We start from the raw sequence: 18,104 nt of genomic DNA on the forward strand, positions 1-18,104 counted from the left end.
TTGACTAATAATAATATAATGATGTCTTATTACAAAAAATAACTATAATACCAAATTTCCATTATAATATGTTAATATTATTCCAACATATAAATTTAAATTACTTCAAAATAAAGAAAATTAATGAATTTTGGTATGTCGTATTCTTTAGTATGTTTAATTGTTCGGAACAAATATGGTTAATGATTTCTAAATTATGTTATTAATGTTTTTTTTTATTTCTAAATTGCACTATTTAAAAAGGATAAAATAAAAAAAGTTATTTTTTATATGGAGGTGTATGAAGAAACTTATGAAGGTGGGGAAGAAACTGGCATAGAAGTATAGTATGATTGAGAATGGCGTGAGTGGTATGATTGAGAATGTTTAGATCCAACGGTGTTGAAGAAATATCATAATTAGCATGCAGCAGCTTCCAACATTGAACATGATGCATGGTTTTATTTAACAGCAGAGCGTGGAAATGTAGCACTTCTTAATCATTATTTTATATAAGATAATTATACTTAGATAACACTTTTTTATAACATTTAAATATTATCTACATATGATTTTTGTTATTGGTTTAAAATTATTTTATAATTTATAATAATAATCATAAATATTTATGCGAGTCAATTGCATCATTACATTATGTTTAAATATTATAAAATAAAATATTATTTAAGTATTATTATTCTTTTATTTTTTTGTTAGGTTGGTTGGATATTGGAGAATGAAGTGTTGGAGCATTGTGGTTGGCGAGTGGAAAAGAGTGACAGAAATGAGAGCGTGATAGAGAGACAGTGAAGAGAAGAGGTTATATGTCGCACTCTGAACCCGACAATCCAAAATTAAAAGCCGCTTTCTTGTCTCCCAAAACATCATTTCACTTTATACTCTTTTTCCTCTCTCTCTCCAAACACACTCTTTCTATTTTTAATCCTTCATCCCTCTTTCAACTCAATTCACTTTTCTTCCTCTTCAATTTATGCGTAATTTATATATTTTATGCTTTCATACACTTTGATATTTTTTCCTCTCACATCATACTTTTTATAATTTTAATTAATTTTTTTCAATTTTTTTCAATTTTTAAAGCTGTATTTTGTTTTTATTACAATAAGTGGTGATTTTTTTTAGAAAAAAAAATAATATAATAAAAGGACAATGATAATTTGACAACTTTTTTTTAAAATTTTTTTGACAACAGAACACATTTTCTTGTTTTTATTTGAATTTATTTTTAAAAATATATTTGAAACAGACCAATAATAGATTGTCACGTATGCATTGTGAAAAATTTAAAAAAAAAATGGTTAAAAAGACTTTTTCCATAATAAAAACACTCTCGTTACTGTGGGACATGATGCCGATACCATTTGAAGGTTATTCACCAACTTAGAATGCTGACACCAGACATAGAATAATGCAAAATCACACTCAGGGAGGGTTAGTTCCCATACATCCTTAACCACTTGTTCCATCTAGATTGGTATTTAAATGACAAATTATAATTTAGTTAGACAAATTACAAATTAGTTGCTTTTTAGTATATTAATCGGTAAAGATAACATGGGAGTTAAAATAATTTTACCTATACTTTTGAAAATTGTATAAACTTAAAAAAATGCAATTAAGTAAAACATTGATCTATTTTAATTAAATTTTAGTTGTGAGTGTTGGATAAACTCATCCTAAATTATTGTTGATTTAATTATTTTGTTTCGAGTAAGAAATTTTTTTTTACTCAAAACACTTTAAAGAGTTCCAAAGATGGGATAAGTTTTCTAATAATCTTCTAACATTCGAGTTATCTTGTTTGTTATCTTTCATTTTTGTCTTAATTATATGAGTGATAATCTATTAAAAATAATTCAGTATTTGATGAGTAATCAAAAATTAATTATCTGAATTTCTTTGTTAAACATATATATTATAAATCTTATGTTGAGATTATTAATTAAGGACTATTCAAACAATCGGTTAATTATTTTTTCACTGAATAGATAACCATTCAGCTATATCTAAATGACGTGCCTAACCAATCCATCTTAGATTTCTAAATGAATTAAAAGTAAGTTCAATTATCTCACTCTATATCTAAGTAACTCATTCTTTTCTTATCATTTTATTTTGTTAAATCACTCCTATCTTATTTTATTAAAAAAATTATTATTATTTATTTAGGAATAACAAGGTTGCATTTGTCATACAACAGTGAAATACCAAGGTATAAGTTAGTTCAAGATGAATCAAGGTAATATTTTTTATATTTTACTGGAAATTATAAAACTTTAAAGACAAGACTGATAAATAATTGAGAATATATTTAAAAAAGTATTATACAGTATATTATAAGTATTTATCTACCCTTCAATATTGATTGAAATTTATCAAAATTAAAAATAAATCTTGAGTTAATCTTTTTAAATAAATATAAAAAAAAATTATCTTTCTAAAAAATATTTATACTCCAAAAAAGTAAATTACTTAGATAATAAAAGGCTACTAAAATGCAGTGAAGTATATAGGTTGATAAATTTTGGTGTTGTATTTATGTTTCCTATTTTGGATGAAATTGTGTTGTTGGATTGAAATTTAATATGGTGGCCTAGTGATTCTTTTTCAGGTTTGCCGTATTCCTAGAGCACTAATGAAAGAATGTATAATTAAAATACTTGATTGTAGTTTTCCTTATTTGCCCTTTTGTGTAACCTAAGAGCCTTACAAGTATGACCCACAACATGCATGAGTGGGATCCATGCTTCTGCCTTTGTGTGGGCATATATGGTAATTGCATTAACTTAGCATTTTCTGTATATTACTACTAAGAGCTGGATCAATGACCCACTTTGAGTTTCTTCCTATACAAGTATTTCAAATATATATATATATATTTCAACATTATTATATTTTCACTGATTTTGATAAATAATTTTAAAAATTTAAAATAATATATTTAAAATATATAAGTTTTAAATTGTATTTGATATAAAATTCATTTTAAATAATTTTTTTAGTTTTATCTCTTTTATTTATTGAATATTTGTATATTTAAGAATATTCTTTTAATCACATTTTGAATAGTTAATATTAAATATTTATCTATAATTCTTTGAAACCTTTTAAGAAATGATTCCTTTCTTAGAATAACTAAATCGTTAATACGAGATTTAAAAATAGTAGAAAAAAAGTTGAATCTGTCTTATTTTTTTTTTCACAACTAATTTTCCTTTAATCACTTATAAAAATAACCTATTTTTTATTCTTCTTCAATATGATTATTTTTTAAGTTTAAAATTAAAAAATAATTTTATCATAATCTAATTAAAAATTCGTAATTAGTAAAAGAAAACATGTAATAATCAAACCACGATTATAATGAAAAAACACATAATATATCTATAAAAGATAAATATACAAAAACTCATGGAATAAAAAAAATAATATGAACTATTACATTAATATTTTAAGAGAGACTTATATTTTTTTTCAAATATGGAAGAAAACATGTAAAAATTAGAAAAAAAAAATTACATCTAAATTCCTTTTTTTCTTCAAAAACAAAATAAAAAAAATTGAAAATAAAAAACAAGTAGTAATTTATGAAAATCTAAAAAAAAAATTTTTTTTATTATATCTGTTTTAATATTTTATTATTTACTAATGTTAAGTTTTATAAAAGAAATAAAAAAGATATCTAATTTAATTTTCGTTCTATATTACAAATAATATGATTTTTTTAAAAGGTTTATAATATATAAATTTAGAAAATTAAAAAATAAAAAAATAGAAAGACATAAAACCCCGTTAAAAAGTCTGTCATTGCTCCAAAGATTTTCAGTTGAAAAACTCATCCGATTAACGACTTTACCGGATTAAATGAAAACAATATTTTGCAGCAGAATGATAGGATACATGTTATTTTCTTTCTGTTGGATAAAGTTTTGTATTTTATTATTGTTCAGAATTATGCAGAATTTGGATCAGAAAAATACTAAATTGGGTCTTAAAATGAAGTTTTGGCATGTAGCTCTTACTTTCCACAGATCAATTCATACAAGAAGAATAAATCATCATGAAAGCAGGGTCATTCAAGACTGAAGGTGTGTTCCATAGTATATGTTCGGCGGAATATTATTAAAAAGGTGACAGTACCTTACTCAAATATAAATAAATTTAAATTAAAATAAAATGCAAGCAAACAACTTTTGTCTTGGACATAGGAGGAAAATTCGAAATTACACAAAGAAAAGTTTTTTTTTTTTTTTTTTTACAAGAGGCATTTCCTTTTTATTAAAGTCATATATTTTAATGCATGGAGTTTCACATCAGACAGCAAAAGCTTTAGTTACTTTATGCCCAATGGAGGGTCCTTAGTTTTTTTTCTCTCTCTCTAGCTTCTCTTCATCTCAAAGTTTCAATCAGTCTTCCTGTTCTTCATCTTCATCCTTTCTGATCTTCTGTTTTTTTCAGGTAAAATGTTTTCATATTGCAGCTTGTGTGCTTTGCTTCCACGTTTTGTTTTCTTATGTTGGTTGGACTAAGCAATTGGACCCTGAATTTCTGGAACCTTTCTGCAACCAACCCTCTGTCTGTGTGTCTTTGTTTTTACCCTTTTTGCTTTCATGCCTCTTACTTTGCCATGCGTCTTTGTCTTTCCCATTATTAATGGCTGAAGATAGTTTTCAATCTTTCTTAATACTTTCCCAAATTCCTTTCAGGCCTTTCAGACAAGTATGATCTTTTCTTTCTTTCTTTCTCTTCTTTTTTTGAGAGTTTTTTTTTTTTTCTTTTATACTGAATAGTTTGTGATCTTTCCCCCATTAGTCTCTCTTCAAGGTCTGCTCATAAAGAACCCATCTTTGTTTTTTTCTCTTTTTCTAAAGTTTGTTTACAGAAGATTTAAATGATTGAGTGAAGAGTATGGTTCATGAATCCAGAATTCTTCCTTAGCCATCAATTTCTCTATATATTTTTTGCTCTCAAGATTTATCCTTTTGGTTATTTTTGAGAACTTTTTATCTTTTTTCCACCAGAAAAAGTAACAATGACCCTGTTTGCACACTATGTGACCATAAAAGATTGTCATATATTCTAATATATTTATTGTTTATTTAATTATTATTATTATTTTGTGTGTCTAATTTGGAATTTGCATAATTAAAACATTAAATAAATGTATAGTTTAATGATTGTTACTGATTTCATGCATTTTTGGGATAAAGCAAAGAAATTTTGAGAACATAGGTATACTTGAGTTCAATACATTGTAGAAGTTCTGAGATGAATTGTTTGTTAGGATTGTTTACAGATTAGAAATCAAGTGAGGCAAGCTGTTTTTCAGTGTAGCTTTTACGTTTTCTTGCCGATCTTGAAGGTTGTGGCATGTAAAGTTAGATAGTGAAGATTATCGAGTTTGGTTTATGAAAAATGTGAAATGGTGTCATTGCTTGATAGGGCATACAAAAATTGAGTGGTTTGGGTTAAAGTGTGATGTCTCCACCATTGCTGGGCATAGGAGAGGAGGAGGGTAAAAGCAATGTCAGTTTGTTGGTTTCCTCATCAACCACCATGGAAAGTGTGTGCCTGAAGAATACCTTAGAATTGAAAGAACGCAACTACATGGGGTTATCTGATTGTTCTTCTGTAGACAGCTCCGTTCCGTCTTTCTCAGAAGACACTAAAAGTAATCTGAACCTGAAAGCCACCGAGCTCAGGCTTGGGCTTCCGGGATCACAGTCCCCTGAAAGAGATTCCGATTTTTGCTTAAGAAGCTCAACTCAATTTGATGAAAAACCCTTGTTTCCTTTGCGTCCTCTCACTGATGATCACCATTCTTCAACCAAGACTGCTGTTTTGGGAAACAAGAGAGGGTTTTCAGATGCCATGAATGGCTTCTCGGAGGTAAACAGCAATTCACTCGAAGGATATGTAGTTTTTAAATTTTTGCCTTACCCTAATTTATCATGCAGGGGAAGTTCCTAATCGATTCTGAGAACAATCCTATACTCTCTCCGAGGCCCGGTTCTAACTTGGGATTAAATCCTGGTTCTACACTTGAGAAGGCTGGGGCTCAGCAAATCAAAATGAAAGAAGCAGCAACAGCAAAGGAGCCTCATTCTGCCAATGAAACTAGACCAAGTATTGGTTGTTCTGCAAATAACAATAACAGTGCACCAGCTACCAAGTAAGTGGAAAACTATAACCGATCACATTAAGTTTGGGAAGTTGGTTTTAACTGTGGGAATCACCTCTAACCATATAATGCTTGTGTTTCAGGGCTCAGGTTGTGGGGTGGCCCCCTATAAGATCATTCAGGAAGAATTCATTGGCAACTAATTCAAAGAACAATGAAGAAGTTGATGAAAAAGTAGGGGTTGGTGCACTGTTCGTCAAAGTCAGTATGGATGGTGCTCCCTATTTAAGGAAAGTGGACTTGAATAATTACTCTACATATCCAGAACTATCTTCTGCTCTTGAGAAGATGTTTAGCTGTTTTACCATAAGTAAGACTAAATTAGTTTTATGAGGAAAAATTGACCTTAAAACTTGACCTTTTTCAATTATTTACATGGACAGTCTGCTTGGATCCAGTTACTGCTTGTTTTGTTATGATTACAGGTCAGTGTGGATCTCATGGAATTCTGGGCAGGGAAATGCTGAATGAAACCAAGCTGAAGGACCTTCTTCATGGATCAGAATATGTTCTTACATATGAGGACAAAGATGGTGATTGGATGCTTGTGGGTGATGTTCCCTGGGAGTAAGTTTTAACTCATATGTACTTACTTTTCCACTGCCTTTTCTTTAAAAGAATAAAGTCCTCAGTGATAGCAACTTTATATTCGTAAAAAGCGTATTCTCATGATATAGTTTTGATTCCTCTTAGCTTGTCTTGGGAAAGAAGCTAGGAAGCACTAAAACTTCAAAATGATTCCATAGTTAGATTAATATAGTATTTTACCGTGTCTATATATTTTTGTCTTAATATTAATTAATATTTCTGATTAATGATAATTATATTACCTTATATGGTGAATCTTAGCTGCATCGTGTTGTATAATTTTTAAATTTATCATATCCGCATATCAGTTTTTAGTTCTTCTATCCGTGTTTTGTATCTCTGTTTTCTGGGAAGGAACTTTAATAAATTGCAGAAAAATGATTTGGCGTGTAAGGTTTGTGCACGAGACATATTTGAGTAACTTGTAGCTTATTTTAATAAGAAACTTCAACTAACTTATGAAATGAGCTACTAGTTTTAAACTATGGGTGTGGATCTGTGGAATGCATTTCCTGTTTTGTAGGGGACATCAAAGATTAAGTTAGATTCCGGGAATACCATTACTAGGAATATTAGTCCCATCCAAATATGGTTGGTAAATACTTATCACTCCCTGGAATAATTTTAAACTTGTTTTAATTCAAAGTAAAACATTTTAAAGAAAGGTGAAACTATGAAATTATACTAGGAAACAACTTCCATTTCCATGGGAATATAGGATTCTTGTTCGAAATTCTAGATCAACTAGAGATAAGACCTATTTATAATATATAATTGGAAGTAATTTTCATATTACAAGATGATTTTGTAAGGATGAGTTAGGTTTAAATTGATTTTCTAATATGGTATCAAAGTTTATCCATGTGAGGTTTGTTGGGAAACAAACTAATCTACTGTTAGTCCATGCCACATGAACCTCCATATTCTTACATGCTGTGTAACTCTCCTTCCTGTGCTATTATCAGTTTATGAATTTTTCAGAGGAACTTTTTGAATGCATAACGAGTTAATGAGTAGTTTAACATTAAATTATTAGTACTGGAGAAATAAATTTCAGTCTTGATAATATTTTTCCAGGGATTGCCACAACTTTTTATTTCTTGAGCATAGTGATAGAACTATGCAATTTTATGAGATCATGATTTACTTTTGTTGAGGTAACGGGATTTTGTAGCAATAGCAACTTGTAGGAGTAAGATTGATTTTTTTTTAACTATTTTGATATGTAAAACCATAATGTAATTTAGGTTTTCTTTTAAAGAACAATAGAGACTCCTTTCTAATAATAATAACGTATACTTTTCCGTTGATAAAAACCACTTTCATATATATAGGTCAAGCTTTTTGCATGCGTAATTTAATCTTTCATGAAATGAAGTTGCATAATGTTTGTTTCCCTGGAAACGAATTTCAAACAATGTATGAACTCTTTGCAGGATGTTTATTGAAACATGCAAGAGGTTGAGGATCATGAAGAGTTCTGATGCCATTGGTTTAGGTATGTTTTATCGAACACATCTATCTTATAAGTATAGCTTTGAACATACTTGTCTGAAAATCGTGTATGTAGGAAAGGAAAATCAATGAAGGAACAAGCCTCGAGTTCGTCAATTCAATGCATATATAACATGGTTAAATAGTTTAACAATCAATAAGCAAACAAAAACATCAAATTGCCTGGTAATTATTTCAATTGTGCAGTGGTGGTGGCAAGAATACAAGAAGTTATATCTATAATCTTAGTAATAAAGTAGTCTTATGGCTACACCTACAGTACTAAGACTTCTAGTTCAGATTAAAGTTTGAAAACAAATTGCTTATACCCAATGAATTTATTTTGCATTGATGTGAAAAATGCTTGAGCAATTATGTTCAGAATCCAGATATGGTTAGAAGTGAGCAATTTTTTCAAATTTTACGAAAATGCTTATAAAAAAAATGAATGTGGCAGAAATCAGTAGATTATCATAGAAACACAAGTTGAAATTTTTTTACTGTAACAATTGTCTGATTTCAACTTCTGCCAATGTCCCCGAGTTACACGTACTAGAATGTTTAGTCTATTCATATCTTGTTTGAATTTAGATTTTTTTGTGCCAACTTGCAGCTCCCAGGGCTGTTGAAAAAAGCAAAATCAGGACCTAGGAAGTGACAGTGTTCCTCTCTATCCATCAAACTGTCTGTGGTATTAAAAGCCTCTGGGCTATTGGGGGCGAACAAATCAAGGGCGTGGTGTCTTGGAAGCGAGAACTGAAGGCGTTTTTGAGTGGATAGAATCTCATACTAAGCTGCATCAATCCTTGTATTGTTTATTATGTCTGCCTTTTATGTTATGCTTAACAAACTTCTTTTAAGATTGTTATGTTCAAACTTACAAAACCTCCAAAGATTTGACTGTGGGAGTGAGTACCTATATTTTATGATGTTGAAGGATCTGTGATGCGTAAATTTTGCAGCATACCTTCAACAGGGTGTTCTGTGTTTTTTGTGAAAGAAAAAAACAAGCTGTATGTCAGTATGTCCCTTGCCATGTACTACTGTTTACTACTTATCAAAATCATTCCCAAAAAAGCATACTGTTTGTAAGGATCTAACAAAAAACTGACACCAAAAAGGTAGAACTCCCAAGATAGACAGATGTTTCTGAATCTGATCATGAATTGTTTGCATATTTTCTGAAACAAACATTAAAAGAGTATGTTTGGTGAAGCTTTGAGATTTGAGCCTTGCCAGGAAGTATTTAGATTTTGTCAAGACATTTGGGATATGGTTGTTGGGGAGTGTAGGATAAGCATGTGAGTCTCTGACCATTGGTTCCAGTGCATGGATCTTCCTGTTCAATCAAAGCAACACACAGCAGTGGCGTGACATTATGGGCAATTTTTTAGCCATTTGTGGCTCTAGTTCTATGTTAGCGTACAAAGTGGTGTCTTTCATGCCTCAGCTAATGGGGAATTAAAGTAAGTTGAGTAATGGGCTTTTCCAACTTAATGCTCCATGAAAGGAAGAGATTGCTGATTTGACGTTTTCAAATTTAGCTGTTAGTTGTTACCATGATTTACTATGTGCAAAAGTGACACATTCAATGCAAACACCCAAACAAAACAGGGTTGTTTTTAGATACCCACTTGCTTCATACCAATTTTGTCTACGTGTTTTAGGTAAAAAGAAGAGTGTTTTTGCTGTTTTGAAAGAGGAAAGAAAAAAAATTATTGGCATATTTACTGTCTAAGTAAAATTATAATTTATGATTCGTTGGATTAACTAAAGTTTTGACATCAAGTTTGCGGTATAGTTTTTTCATTTTAATAATTGGGTTCATCAATTGAAGGAGGTAATTAGGTTTATCAATTGAAAGAGGTTTGTGATTAGAGAAATCAGTCTTATATTTTTGTTTTATTTTAAGTTTTTATTTTTTATTTTTTCTTTTCATATTTGAGAATATTGTTGTTTTGATGCATTCACTTATTATAAGTATTTGTTTGTGCTTTTGATATAATTATTTTTTATTTATAAATAATCTTAATGAAACTTAATTTACTTGTGTAGGGATGAGTTTTAATTATCATTTGAAAGTATTGATGTTTTCTTTTATAATTATTATTATTATACTGTATGACTGTCTAATCAGTTATGGGCTGAATGATAGATTATCCAAAAGATGATTGAAAAAATCGATCAGTTGAACCAAACCAGATTAACTATCAAAGGTAATTAGGTTAATTTTAGGGTTAAATATGTTTTTAGTCCCTATACTTTTGGGCAATTTTGGTTTTAGTCCCTCTTTCAAACTATAATACAATTTAGTCCTTCAACTTTAGAAAATTCTGGTTTTAGTCATTTTTACCAAATTTTTTAAACTTTATTTGCTGTTTCAAGCACGTTACATTATAGCATTTGGATTGTTTACACTGTTTGACATATTTTTGCTTCAATGTTAACTGAGAAACGCGTTTGAAACAGCAAATAAAGTTAAAAAAATTTGGTAAAAATGACTAAAACCATAGTTTTCTAAAGTTGAAGGACTAAATTGTACTATAGTTTGAAAGAGAGACTAAAACCAAAATCGCTCCAAAGTATAGGGACTAAAAACATATTTAACCCTTAATTTTAATTCTAGTTATGGGTACATATGTTATAATTGAGTTGGCCTAGGTTATAATTGAGTTGGCCTTAATCAAAAGTTCATTATGAAAGTCTATAGATACAAGTTTGATATTTGATTACTTTTATATATTGACTTCAGTGTTAGAGTGTCTCTTCTGTAGTGATACCTTAAAACAAAACAGTGACCTAAACTTGGAATCAGAAGATAAATCATGAGAAAATTTAACTTCAACTCCATCAACAGAAACAATTATCATTTTCTTTTGTTGTTTTTCATACATTTTTGCAAGTTTTTCTGTTATTATTGTTTCCTCAATACCACTTTGATGCAAACATGAAGGAGTTATGATTAGAAGACTACAAATTGTAGTGAGTGTTTTGCTCTGAATTATGTTGCAAAAGTGTAGTTGAGGTATTCAATCTTGGCATGCATGTGATTCTCTTTGTCCGGTGTGGTTATGGAATTAAACACAATGAAAAGAGCATGTGCCCTCTAGTCTAATCGGTTTGGTTCATCGTATTTGATGTTCCTGGAAAATATTGCAAATATTATATATCCAGTGTTTCTCTTTGCAGTTTTAACTTGTGATAAAAAACAAAACTTTAAATAGGAAATAAATAATCTTAATCTATCTTATCTCCTATCTCATATCCACTACTTCTTAACAATAAAGAGAATAAGAATATGCATGCCTTTAAGAGCCTTTTACAACAAGACAACCAAAAGAATAATTTTAAATTGCGACACGATAACATTTTTATGTAATAATTTTTTATTTCGCTACTCTATAATATTCTATCACTATATTTTCACTGAATAAAAATTACTTTCTCTAACTTTACCTTTTTTATTCTATATTATAACATTTTAATTTCAAATTTTTTTTAACCTTACTGTACTATTCCTTTTATAACTTTTTTGTGATCCTTATAGAGACTGCAAAAAATAAAAATAGTATAGATAAAGAACGACAAGAATTTTTTTAAAATATAAATACTAGAATTAAAATCCTGTTGAACTATAAATGCCAAATACTAATTTAAACTGCTGAGAATATAATATAAAAATAAATAATTGTTTTAGTTTCATGACATTTTGCAAACCCATTTCATAGTGTAAATTTTTCACAATCAAGTATGTTAAATGAATCTTACAAACTAAATAGCTTATTTTTTTCAATTACTACGTAATCTGATAAGTGTGAAAATGAGTTATTTTTACACTTATAAATGATCTCAATTTTATAATTATTTATGTTATTACTCAGTGAAAAGTTGTAATAGGAAGTAGATTGTTACGTAAATTATTGTGCAGGAAAAGATCTATAAATGGGAATATATCAACCAATTCTCGCAGAGCGCAAGCCAAATTCGCAGAGCCAGAAAAAATAGATTCGCACAGCGCACCAAGACCTGTGCGCTGAGCGAATAAGAGAAGTTGAAAAAAAAGAAATTTTGGAATTCGCTTAGCGCACACATACTTGTGCGCTCAGCGAATAACATTGCAGCAATTAAAATAAATTCGCACAGCGCACACACTCTTGTGCGCTGAGCGAATTTAGGAAGTTAAGTGGCTCTTAAAAGACGTGACANAGAAGCANAAACNANCTCCTGACACGAAAAAAATAGAAGAACGCTNTGGAGAACTGGAGAAGACCGTCAGGAGACCCTTCAAGACATCAAGACTTCACTTTCTGCAAGGAATTGCTGTAAAGAGTACGTTTTAGATGTCTAGGAGAGGCTAGTTTTTCTGTTCATTGGAATTGGTTGTATGACGATACATTAATGTAAATTTTCTNTGCAATATATGTCTNTGTTCTTGTTCTTTTCTTGACTTGCTTTAGATTATACGGAAGTATAATTCTTTTTAAAGGTTCTCTTGTACTGGGAAGTATTTTTAGAANCAGAAACGTAAGAAAAGAAACTAAAAGGAACGATGCTAGGAATAGCTTCTGTAATTTTTGGTCATTCTAAACATTTGATTTTAATGCAAAATTATCTGTTGAATTAATTAAGGAATTAATAATTTAATAGATAATTTTAGAACTTGCTTTAAGGAATTAAATCAAGATACGCTTATGTGAATGCTTGAACGTCCAGGATGTTACTGTAATGTTAGTCAAAGACCAATTCCTGGCACACCAACTGTGTTTCTTGTATTGTTTTGTGTATTTTAATGTCTAATTGAGTTATAAAAGGAAGAATTGTCATGTGTTGCACAAGTCCCTTGGGAGAACGATACTTTACTTATCCACTGTATTACTTGTAACAATTTGGTATACTTGCCAAAAAGTTATCATAATCCCTGAGTTGAAACATTACTTAATATGAAACTATAGAATTAGCACAATAGTTTTTCAATAATAAAAATGAAATTTAATTTAGTTAAAATACTAGTAACGTTGAAATGAAGATATTTAAAATCCAGAGAGCAATTGGCCCACATTCGTACACGTGGATCTAGCCGTGGGATTTTGGTCAATAAAGACGAAATACAAAGTGGGTTTAGTTTGGGTTTGCTTGTTTGGTTGCATTTGCACCTTTTGGGCCCATCTCCGAACATCATCTTGGTATGGATTCTGGTGGGCCTGGCGGCCTTGGCTCTTTCTTCTGGGCCTACTACTACTTTCAAATATCAATAATTATATTTCAAATTATAAAACTCTCTACGGGTTATGTATTAAATTGCTATAATGCTTGTTAATTACTAATAATGTATGAACTCGTTCAAGTATTTTTCATTTAAAACATGTCAAATATACAGGATGTTTCACATAAAATGAAAAAAATAAAATAATGTATATATAATTGAAAATATGTAAAATTCAGAAGATAATTCATGCACGCAAAAAGCTTATTGAAAAGTATGAAGGATAATACATATTATATAATACTTTGTTGATGAGCTAATTAATAATTAGTTGCTGATTTTAAAAAAGAAAGAAGACAAAAGCAATACTAGTTAGTGAAAATTAAAAAATGAAAAGATTCTCATTGAATCAAAGTAGAACATGATTTATGACAGGTGCGATATGCACTTGGTATTATTAGGCATTTATCTATTTTTCTATCTTCTGGGAACCAATCAGATTATATTGTTTTGACAATCATCCCATGTGGTTTCAAGACAGATGCAAAATGTGGTCTTCCAGCATCACACAAGTCAACTTCCTAATGCATGCACCATCATTACATCCATTCACATTTCTCAATATATTACTAATTATATAAAATATCACTATATATTAGCAAAAAAAAGTATATAAATAAACTTAATGCAGCAGATTTGTCTCATTCAGGAACCTGTCAACGCTTAACAAATCCATAGAATAAACAACCTAATCAGTTTTGGCATATCCAACTGCTGAATTCTTTTTGAAGTTTTTACATGCATAAAAAATAATTCTAAAAGATTTGTTCTGCTTATTTTATGATAAAGTTATGCAGCTGAACATCTATTTTCATGATTATTACTCATATTTGCCTTATTTTCTCACTGATTCACTGGTAGATAATATAAATATGTAACTCTATTCATAAAGAATTATGCTTCTTTATTCAATACTTGATTCATTTCATGAAGATTTTCTTACCATTTATTGTCCAGCAACTAGCCAAGATCTACGCCCATGCCTTCAATCATTCACATGGAAGAGCTATTGTGATATAAAATCTTGTAGAGCTGCTGCAATTCAGCAGCAGCATGGGATGGAAAACACTAACAAACACCCATACTTTGCTGGATACCAAACCAAAGGAAATTCAAAAATGTTTTTTTCACATTATTTTCATAAGTTAACAATCTACTTTCAAAGGTATTTTTGGTCATTAAAGAAAGTTAAAAAGTTAAAGTAAAAGTTGGTTGAGTGGTTTGGAAACTCTTGCGTCGATTAAAAATAAAATTAATTTATAATATATAAGTGAATATGTTAGAAGTGGAATTTAAGTGTAACTTAACCCTACAAAATCAGCTTATAAAGTGAAGTTTGCACCCCACTTATATATTATAAATTGATCTTATCTTTAGTCGATGTGGGACTTCCAACACACTCTTCCCACGTCGAGGTATATACATCTCGAGTGTGAGACTAGACATTAATAGGTGATCCGATAATTGCCCAATAACAGGTAGAACAATATGCTCAACAAATATCGCTAAAATGGACTCTAACCATAACTCTGATATCATGTTAGGAGTTAATTAATATAAAAATATAATATCGAAATAAAAAGTGCAGTCATAATAAAAGTCCAAAAGTAGAGATATTTTATTGTGATGATTCAAAGGCCTATTAAAATGACATAAAAATAAACTATTTATTTGGAAAGTAGTTTAGAATATCCTTGAATTTGAACAGCATAGGGACCCCACCTCATCCCAATCTCTTTGTTTGAAAAACTTAATTGAAATAAAAGCTTGTTAAAGAAATGAATAGGAGAAGGAATTATGTGAAAGATGCAAAACATGGCCTCTTGGACTTGCTCTACCTGCCTTATACAATGCATGATTGAAGGAAGTTGGAGTGGTTAGAAATGGTAGTTGCAATTAAAAGTCATGAACCAAGGAGATCACAGAATAAATTATTATTACACTATTAATTAATTAATTAATTAATTGCCGACCCTAATGACTTCCACTACAATCTAAAAAGTAGATTACTTTTGACAAACTACAGCTAGTGACAGAACAAGTGATCTTACTGTGAAAATTATGCAAATAAAATGGTATTAATTAACAATAGGATATGGCCTTAAAATCTCAGAAAGTTGTTTGTTAGAAAGAGAGTGTATAGTTGTGCACTTTACCAGACCTTGATACTTCAAATCAGCGTTTCAAATCAGAAAGTGATAGAGGAAACACAACCATGCGGGGTCGTCGCTAATTTTGTGTAGTGTGTCTTCAAATCTAACCTGCTGCCAAAGCAATCCACATGACCGACCACTAATTGCAACATTCTTAATTATGTCTTTCTGGAGTAGTGTCATCTTCCTAATCATTACATTATGCAACACAACGTTTGAACCTCCGTTTTAATCTTTCAGTTTAATGTTAAGAAATTGCAGCAGTTCATGAAACTGTGTCTTTGACCACACCTCAAACAAAGGAGTTCATCACAACATTAGACTAATCAATACACGGTACGAGATGAATTTGCGAGTTTCTATCACTGCCATGTTCTCAAATTAATGTCACTTTGAGAACTCCCCAAGCTCTTGAGCGTGCGGCCCAGAAAGCTCTTTTATCTGTGCAATTCACAAGCGACAACTTTCACTTGAATTGAAACATGATAACAGAATCATCTCCTATTATTATTATTATCATTACCATCCCAAATGTAAATGAATTTTCTTTTTCTTTCTAGGTAATCAATATTTTGTTGGAAATCAAATAATAAGCCTAGTTCTACGGATAGAAATGAGAAAGTAGAACAATATATAAAAGTGAAATACCTATTAACTCATTACTTAAGGTTTTTTATTATTAAAAAATGGATTTAAACTTAATTCAACCTCACAAAATTGGTTAGTATGATAAAGTTTGTATCCCACTTATATAATATAATTTGACTTTCGATGTGAAACTTTCAACACATCATTTTCATGTCGAGGTATAGACATGTCGAGCGTGATAGTAAAAATGGATGGTTCGATAGCGGTCCGACAACGGATAAAATAGAAATGTCTAAGAAACAAGAAATATAGTTGGATAAACTTTAACCATGACTCTGATACCATATTAGAAAGTGACTTTAAACCTAATTCAACCCCCACAAAACCGGCTTTTATGAAGTTTGCATCCCACTTATATATTATAATTTGGCCTTATTTCTAGTAGATGTGAAACTTCCAACATTGATAGAGAGTGGTAATAACCGCTTATATGATTAGACTCATATCTCATTTGTGTTTGTGTCTAGATCCAACATATTTATCAGAATTACCGTACAAAATGTTTTCGAAAGAAGGATTTGCTTATATAATTTGAAGGTTGAATTACTTCAAGTTGAAAAAGATTAAGGTGAAATGGAAATAAAAGATATAGAAGTATATTTGAGATTGATGTAGTGTGATGAATAGGGGCGAATATTTGAAACAGAAAAGCATGTCCGAGGGTTGATGAGTTTGAAATGGTGATTGTACTTAATGAGATGCATAGTGTCACAATTTACAAACATACTTAGATAATTTGATAGGGTGTGTCGGTAAGTGTGTTTGTAAGAACCTTGCAAAATTTCAGGACCCAACACAAAGAGTCACATCCTCATCCATGAATATCCTAACATGCTTGTTCAGATGGTAAATTACAAAAATCACTTTCATCTCCATGCTTCCTGTACTACACAATCTCAACCCTTCGTTTTAAATCAATAGCTCCAATGCATTGTCCAATCATACATGTGGGTCCCACCCAAATCCCAATTTTTCTGCTTTCTATTTCTTTTCAAGGTTGCAAAATTAATTTTCTAAACGTTTCATTTTGTAAACTTCGCTTTTATTAAAAGATTTTTGCAATCAAATAATTTATCTTTGCACAATTTTATTAACTTCTTTTTTTAATTTAAAGAGAAGTTTAAAGGAAAAGGACTCCTCCTTTCAAGAATAGGACGAATTACTATTCTCAACGACAATGTCATTACATTCTGCAAAAACTCTTCTATTCAAATCCGTGAACAAATGGTTCAGAAATTAAGCTAAATTAAAAAAATATCGTGTGCTGTTTCTTGAAATATCACGTTAATTTTATCAAGAAATATTATATATTTATAATTTATTTTCTCATTTACTTACTTTTTGTTTTGATAAGCACACTAAATATAGACCATAACAATAGTGTGTATTGATTTCAGTATAAACATGAGAGAGTGTGTATAAAAGAAAAAGAAAAAGTAATACGAAACACACTATTAGTAATTTTTAAATTCCTTCAATTTGATTCATTTTAGTCATATAAAACGATCACTGCTAAAAATATTATATTCAATAATTAAGTCATAGAATTTATTATCAATGACTAAATTAAATAAGTTTTTCAGAGACATTAGACCATTTAGTCAATGGTTTAATTCATTTAATTGATACATGTCTTTGTGTTTATTAAGTAAAGGCTCAAAATATAATAATTAAATATTTCATTCCCCTACGCCTACCTTCTCTCTAGGCAGAAAGTGGTAGTATATATATATATATATATATATATATATATATATATATATATATATATATATAT

At 29.9% G+C, this 18,104-nt stretch overlaps 1 protein-coding gene across 1 annotated transcript; it reads left to right on the forward strand.

The window, feature by feature from the left end:
* Positions 1 to 4,299: 4,299 nt before the first annotated feature.
* Positions 4,300 to 9,299, forward strand: LOC106762141 (auxin-responsive protein IAA9). The gene is made up of 7 exons (XM_014645877.2): positions 4,300 to 4,458; positions 5,443 to 5,889; positions 5,958 to 6,172; positions 6,265 to 6,491; positions 6,607 to 6,748; positions 8,206 to 8,267; positions 8,877 to 9,299. Exons 2-7 carry the CDS (start codon positions 5,479 to 5,481, stop codon positions 8,912 to 8,914), a joined length of 1,095 nt encoding a protein of 364 aa, XP_014501363.1. The 5' UTR covers positions 4,300 to 4,458; positions 5,443 to 5,478; the 3' UTR covers positions 8,915 to 9,299.
* The last annotated feature ends 8,805 nt before the right edge of the window (positions 9,300 to 18,104 follow it).

Source organism: Vigna radiata, chromosome 5 (assembly GCF_000741045.1).
Source record: "Vigna radiata var. radiata cultivar VC1973A chromosome 5, Vradiata_ver6, whole genome shotgun sequence".
NCBI lineage: Eukaryota > Viridiplantae > Streptophyta > Magnoliopsida > Fabales > Fabaceae > Vigna > Vigna radiata.

Excerpts from the sequence above, each read along its gene's own strand:
- LOC106762141 (XM_014645877.2), top strand. The coding sequence starts at position 5,479 with ATGTCTCCACCATTGCTGGGCATAGGAGAGGAGGAGGGTAAAAGCAAT. Across the intron at positions 6,173-6,264 it reads AACAGTGCACCAGCTACCAA|GGCTCAGGTTGTGGGGTGGC; the intron begins GTAAGTGGAAAA and ends CTTGTGTTTCAG. Across the intron at positions 8,268-8,876 it reads TTCTGATGCCATTGGTTTAG|CTCCCAGGGCTGTTGAAAAA; the intron begins GTATGTTTTATC and ends GCCAACTTGCAG.